This window comes from Vigna unguiculata, chromosome 2, assembly GCF_004118075.2.
Source record: "Vigna unguiculata cultivar IT97K-499-35 chromosome 2, ASM411807v1, whole genome shotgun sequence".
NCBI classification, from domain to species: domain Eukaryota; kingdom Viridiplantae; phylum Streptophyta; class Magnoliopsida; order Fabales; family Fabaceae; genus Vigna; species Vigna unguiculata.
In genome coordinates, this window is record NC_040280.1 from 2726419 (window position 1) to 2733759 (window position 7341).

At 31.9% G+C, this 7341-nt stretch overlaps 1 protein-coding gene across 1 annotated transcript; it reads left to right on the forward strand.

Annotated features, from left to right (window-relative positions):
- The first annotated feature begins 607 nt into the window (after positions 1–607).
- On the forward strand, positions 608–4206 carry LOC114173014 (transcription elongation factor SPT4 homolog 2). The gene is made up of 6 exons (XM_028057203.1): positions 608–792; positions 2062–2166; positions 2239–2330; positions 2434–2489; positions 3309–3370; positions 3967–4206. The coding sequence occupies exons 2-6, from the start codon at positions 2077–2079 to the stop codon at positions 4015–4017; spliced, it is 351 nt and encodes a 116-aa protein (XP_027913004.1). The 5' UTR covers positions 608–792; positions 2062–2076; the 3' UTR covers positions 4018–4206.
- Positions 4207–7341: the final 3135 nt, after the last annotated feature.

Genomic DNA, 7341 nt, shown 5'->3' on the forward strand with positions numbered 1-7341 from the left:
AACTTACCAACGACCACATTTGTGTAATGACGTCATACGGGAGCAGTGTCGAACAACAGGAGGAGTAAATATGCTTCGTAATTATCGTTCCAATTAAGGTTTCAAAAAACAATTGGATCATGATTAGACCAACCCTAATAAGAGTTATGTAGAAAACTATAAATAAAAATCATATGATTGTTAGGACTTCTCTCTCACATTTATTACAATATTAATTGTTTATACTGATGAAATTATTAATGACTTAAGCATCAGAACCTCTTTTTAACAATTACACTGAATGAACAACACACAACAGAAAAAATTGTACAAAAGACCCAAGTAAAAACCTAAAGACACTTGAAACAACGTTAAGTAATTATAAATTAATAATCTAAAATATATTTCAATTTATTATTATCTAAACTATTTCGAGATTATATGTTATAATATAATATTTTATTATTATATTTTATCTTTAAAGTATTTAAAAAGAATATTTTTATAATATAATAATTAATTATTTAATATCTTAAAATTGTATAATATATTTTATCTTATAATATAACAATTAATTATTATCTTTGAGTCTATAAAATTCTATAAATACATCATCCTTTTCATTCATTCTCACGCTTAAGAGAACTATCATTCTTCTCACTTAATCACGCCCAACCAAACGCACTTTGTCGTCGACTCCGCCTTGCCGTGTCGCCGCAGACACCTGCGCCTTGTGCCACCGCGGCGGTCACTTGATTCATCCTTTTGCAGCTGCTCCACCCGCCTGGGTCTTCCCGTCGTCCACCTATCGTGGTTCGTCCTCTTTTTTTTTTTGTCTTTTCTTTTTCATTTTTGCTCATGGTGTGTTTTGCTTTGGTTTTTATTTTTATTTGAATTTGAATTTCTATGGTTGTCTTTTGTTGGTGATGCTTCCGCCATAACCCGTTATGGCTTCGCAAATATTTTGGGACGGAATTTTGTCACCTAGCTTGCAGCTGTGCCCTAATTGCAGTATCTGTTGATTTCTTTCACCTTCTACTGCATTTGAATTGGTCATTGCCACACAATTAATTTATATATCATGAGAATAGAATTGAACACTTAACCTAGATTTTCGTAGCACGAGCCTTAGTGTTCTGAAGCGAAAAATTTGTATGCAGTAGATAGGTTGGGTGCATGCGATCTCACCTCAGAAAATCATTAGCTAGGCTCACTGTACGTTTTGAGCAGTTTACTCTCTTAGCTTTTCTTCCATTCTGGTACATTGAATTTGAAATTGGTTGAGCAGCAACCTCTCTAACAGTATTCCCTTGAGCATCTTTATAAGAAGAGGGATGCACCAACATATTCACACACAAATTCCAAATTCTCAACATCAGTGTCAGACTTATATTCTGTCTAGGATGATACTATTTGTACATTTTGAACTGCTTCACATGCAAAGTTTAGATGTCGGTATTATCTGATCCATGAGTTTTGCATATATTATTAGGGTAAATTTTCAATTTGGTTCTTTATGTTTTTATTTAATTTCAGTTTAGTTCCTAGCACTAGAGCAAAATCTGAATCAAACATGAGCTAGAATTTACAAAATATAAGATTCCGAGATATAGGTATTTAATTCTATCAAAAAGTCACACTCAAGATACTCATCCCAATGGTTGACCTGCCCCATGCTTGTAGCTTTCCTCCATTTTTGTTTTATCGCAAATATTAGTTGTTAGTATTATGTTTGTGGGAGGAATTAACTCCTCCCACCCTCCCTTACAAATTCCAATTCAACCATCAAGCCAACCTTATAACTCCTAGCTTTCCTCCACTCTGAGGTTAAGGACTTCCAGGTAATGATAGTGAGCCCAATATAACCTAAACCCAAGATGAATACAAAACACGGCAGGAGAATTGGCCAAAAGAAAAATTAAAAATGCCCACTTGGCTAAAGAGTTGCATTTAGTAGATCTGTGGATACTGATGTTGTGAACACTAACTTTGATAATTTGAGGCGTGAATGAAATTTCTTTTAGCCTAATCCTAATTCTTTCCATTTAACTCACCCTAGTTTTCTATTGGTCTGTCTATCAGTGAGCTTTACAGAAAATGGCAATTGCACCTGCACAAATTCCTACTAGCTTTGGCCATGAGTTGAGGGCATGTCTTCGTTGCCGCCTTGTCAAAACCTATGATCAGGTCTTTTACCATTCTAACATTTTTTGTTGCATTTTTTTTTATTTGTTTACACTTTCTGCTGTTGTTTCACAGTTCCGAGAGTCAGGCTGTGAGAACTGCCAGTTCTTTAAGATGGAAGAAGATCATGAGCGTGTTGTTGAATGCACTACTCCTAATTTTAATGGGTTAGTTGGTGCCGATTGTTTTTCGTCCAAATTCCTCCACTTTTTTTTTTTGTTCTCTCAGTACTAATTTTTTATTTTCTTCTCCCATTTAATTGCTCAACAGGATCATTTCTGTTATGGATCCCTCTCGCAGCTGGGCTGCCCGATGGTTGCGCATTGGTATGTTCATTCATCTCTGGTTGCAATGATCATAATTTTTCCTTTCCATACCCTCAACTAAAATATATTTTCGGCCCCTTGTCCTTTTGATCCTTTAACTTTTAAAAGATTCATTTTGGTCCTTTTATATATCATTTTTTGAGTTGATGTCTTCTGGGAACAGCAATCACTTGATTTTGAGGACCAATTTTGAACTATTTTTTTTTACTTATTCATAAAAATATTTTATTTTAGATTCAAGTATATGGAATCTTTGGAAACCAATTAATATTTGAATCTAAAGCGCTATAAACAAGGTGAAAATAGGGTGAAAAAAATATAATTTCATATTCTTTTCAAAGACAAAAATGATCTTTGAAAGACAAATAACCAAAACGAATTTAATGAAAAGACAAGAGACTAAAAAACATGTTTGTCCTTAGCAGCATTATGATGAGATGGGAGTAGTACTGTGGAATATGCATCATGACATTTTCTTTATGATTAAGTTTTTTCCTTTTTCGCATTCTTTAACTTTATAATCATATTTTCATGATCTAAGACATGATTTGAAGATGCATGAACTTGAAGTTGAATAAGATAAATATAATGACGGAGGGTGTTTTTTACTTTGTTGTTTGCTTGATACTACTGTTTTCTGTTATGTGTTTATATACAATAGAACTGGATCATGATAAGTCGCATAAAGATTAACGTCTAAAGGAAAAACACCGTAGAGATTTGTTAATGTGTTTATTTAGTTATTATGTTTTTTTAGACTGAATTTCTATCTAGATTGAAAACTTGTATTGACGTTAAGTTGTAAAATTTGGGTTGCAGGAAAATTCGCTCCTGGTGTTTATACTCTTGCTGTCTCGGAGGCACTTCCAGAGGAGATGCAGGTTGGTATATTTCTATTTCTATGATATAGATATAGATTGCATAGTATATTACTTGTGATGGATTTCAAAATATATTATGATATTCTTTTAAAGGGGATTCATAGTTATTTCTTTTCTAGTACAGGGTTAGGCAATCATCAAATGATGACTTAGCCAATTCATCCAGCCACAATATTTATGGGCCCCTAGACCAGTCTTGCTAAAATAAAGTTCTAGTGTTGGAACAGAGGAGGAGGGTGTAGTTCCAAATAAAATGAATGCTCATGGATAAAAGATAACAAATAAAAAAAACTCCATCATCTACCTTTTTTTGTAGATTGCCTACTTAGGTTTGCCTTCTACCGCTATTGCAGATAGTGGGGTGTTATAATATATGGCGATTTAATGCTTTGTTTGCTGAAAACCTCATTTTTTGAAATCCAAAATATTGGAAGGGAAGCTCTGAAGTTGAGCTGGGTTATGTTCAATAAAGTTTCCTGGGGAGTTGGAGTTTTGATGAAGTTCTTTGATAACTAGATTGAGGCCATTGAAGTAATGAATTGCTTGTTACATTATGATAAATTTGTTTATATATTTATTTATTTATTTATTTACAGGCTATATGCGAGGACGAGCGTGTGCAGTATGTCCCTCCCAAACGTTTGTGAAACATGTTAATATTGGCTGACATCCTTTAACACAGATAGAGACCATGTTTGATTTCTCCTACTAGAAATTCTGAGCACTATTACTTTTTCTTTTAATGATACTGTAAAAATTGGAGATATTTATTGGAATTAAAATGGTACTATATTGAAAAAAAAATCCAAGTAAAATAAATGAAAGAATGTGGCAAATCATACTAATGTCAAAGGTCCAAATAACAGGACGTAGCCAATGACGAAGAAAAGATATTTTGTTCATTGGATGGAAAGTTCAGTCATAAAAGAGCTTCGAAATTTCATTGAAAATATAGCACACATAAATAAGAACGGAATTTAATGTCCAATTATATATAGAAAGTATTTATTTGTTAATTTATTAAAAATGAAAATAGATCACATTAACCGTCATTTTGATCTTCATGTTTAAAAATTCGAAATGTTACAATTTTTAATTGTACATTCAGGGGAACATGTATTCATTAAATATAATAACAGAAACTACAATTTCGAAAGTTATACGTTTTTTGTATGAAAAGACACTGCGTTATTATATATTGTGTGTAGTATAATTATTTGAGAAAAGAGTGATTGGTATCCAGGTACAACTCAATTTCCAATATTCGGTTCTAAAAAAGATAACTTGTGAAAATTATTTTATTAACATTAATTTGATAAAGTTCAAAGAAAGCTATAAAACAAATCAGAGTAGGAAAAGATCGACTTATTTGCTGTCTGATCAACTTATCTGGCAGTTCAAATAAGCTTATGTCAACCTTAAAAGCAGACTTAAGGACAGATCTTTTTAAAATATTAATGATGTTTAATTTTTGTGAGTAACAGTTTCTTTATTCAAACGAATACATGAATTATATATATATATATATATATATATATATATATATATATATATTATATGAAATCACTATGTAAAAATTAAAACAAACTTTATTAATATGATTTAAATATTAAATGAGCATGTTTTATCTTTTAAATTTTTTGTATTAAATTTATTTATTTTAGATTGCACTAAAGTGACTTTTTGGTTTCCTAGTCCAACATAGAGTGAAACTAAACCGAAAAAGCACAACTTATTCAGAATTGAGTTACTTGATCAAGTCTTTTGCTCCCTGCACCACATCATTATTAATTATAAATACTTATTGAAGACTATTTTAACATGTTTATATTTCTGAAAAAGTTCTCTCAAGAATTATGCTACACCATTCTGACAAAAGACCTCAAAGTAAATCCTGTCTTTAATTATTTTAATTATTTTCTATCACTTAAAATAACAAACTTTAGTGTAACATCTCTTCTCTTGTTTTATCATTACAAACAACATAATATAAGTGGAACTCTTGATCATGGATATGAAGGGTCACTGGATTCCAAGTTGAAGGTGCTTTCACTTTCATAATCTCATTTTCTAACAGTGGTTCAACAATTATTGTTTTAAGAGAGCACACCAATTATTATTATGAGGTGGAGGAGCTTTAGGGACATCACCGAAGTTAGAATTAAAAATCTTAATGATAGGTATTTCAAAAGAGATTTTCTACGTTCACACACCTTCAATTTAAAACTTTAAAACTTTACAACTTTATGACAATAATTTATTAGTTCTCCTTTTTAAATATTATTTAACTTTATCATCTATATATACAGTTGCGGAAGTTGGAAGGGGCAGGCGGGCCACACCCCTCCCAAATCTTTTTTTATTTTTTTTCATTATTTTATATTTAATTTTTTTAAATTATATAAATTTTTAAATTTTTTTAAATTATTTGTATTTTTTTAAATTAAATAATATTATATTCAAAATTAATAAAAATTAAATTAAGTATTTTTTATTTATTTTATAAAGTACAATAATAAATAATAAAACATAAAATTAATGTTAAAATATCTTTTTGTTTCCAATATTTGTAACATCTCATTAATAAATTTTAAGTTATTAAACAAAATATCATATCATGATAGAACAAAGTAGATAGTTAGAATAGACCATACATGAAGTTAATACAGTCATACAAAGAAACCGTATAAGTCACAAAATATAAGTATGACCTATGCTAAGGAAAATGTAACATATACATCCAAAAGCTATATTCCAAAGCATGAACAAAACTACTATTAGGCATCCCTAGCCGCAGATCAACTCCTATCCAAGAGGGGAGTATCTTCACCTGGATCCTTCTCTGCTCACACCAATTCATAGGTGATCATTGCATAAGAGGACATACACAAAAAGAACCAGCACAGACAAGAAGGGTAAGCTAACTAAAAGAAGAGAAATCATACAGTTCAATTATAACTATAAGCAAGTATTTTCACATCCATCAGAATTATAATCCACCACAACACAACACAGTTACATGACTTTAGACTCAAAATCCGAATTATGTAAGCGACATTGGATATCTTGGTGGCTTGCACCTGTGAAGGTTCCCAAACTCTGCAGAGTTTGGGCTCAAGGGGTTATCACCCAACCACTCCCAAGGTAAGTCCCTTTTGCGTCTATGATTGATCGGGTCCATAGACTAGGACCTCCTGCTACTCCTCACGACATAATCCATTATACTCTACATGAGTCTTAATGGTTATTGGAGTGTTAGGATACCAACCAAAACTGAGTCCTCATGTCCTTACACACACTAAACACTTCCCTTAGAATTTCCCTTGAAATCCTAGTTCAACCACATCTTCTCATAATTCAATTCCATGCAAGTTCACCATGTATAGATGTATATATATATATATATATATATATATATATATATATATATATATATATATATATATATATATATATATATACTACCAATCATAATAATCCAAGCATAGAATGAACAATTATGACATTATTTCATTTAATAAATCTTTATTCACTTAAAATAGGGAAATAACATAACTCTGCAGTGGTATTCGCTCAAGCTAGAGAATCTCGCCTAAGCTAGAGGGTGATCTGGCTTAGGCAGGTCACTCTAGCCTGGGCGAGGCCCCAAATAGAGGGCAACTCCAAACCTAAGCGAATTCTCGCTCAGGCTAAGTTGTTTCACTTAGACGAGAGGATCTCTCGCTCAAGCGAAGCCAACTCACCTAGGCGAGACCTCGCGCAGTGACAAGGGTGAATTTTCTGATATTTTCGCTCAGGCGAGAGCAGCTTGCCTGGGCGAAATCATCAGAATTCTAATTTGTTTTCACATGCAGAGCTACGAAATTCATGCCAGAAACCCAATTCCACACAATAAGTAATCCAAACATCAATCAAACACAAAATCATACAATCCAAGTTCTTAAGGACACTTTCTATATGAAAATTAAGTA

What these genes read in the sequence shown, in the direction of transcription:
- LOC114173014 (XM_028057203.1), top strand. Translation starts at nt 2,077, where the DNA reads ATGGCAATTGCACCTGCACAAATTCCTACTAGCTTTGGCCATGAGTTG. An exon ending in TTGTCAAAACCTATGATCAG is followed by an intron (nt 2,167 to 2,238) that starts GTCTTTTACCAT and finishes GTTGTTTCACAG; the next exon opens with TTCCGAGAGTCAGGCTGTGA. An exon ending in TGCCCGATGGTTGCGCATTG is followed by an intron (nt 2,490 to 3,308) that starts GTATGTTCATTC and finishes TTTGGGTTGCAG; the next exon opens with GAAAATTCGCTCCTGGTGTT.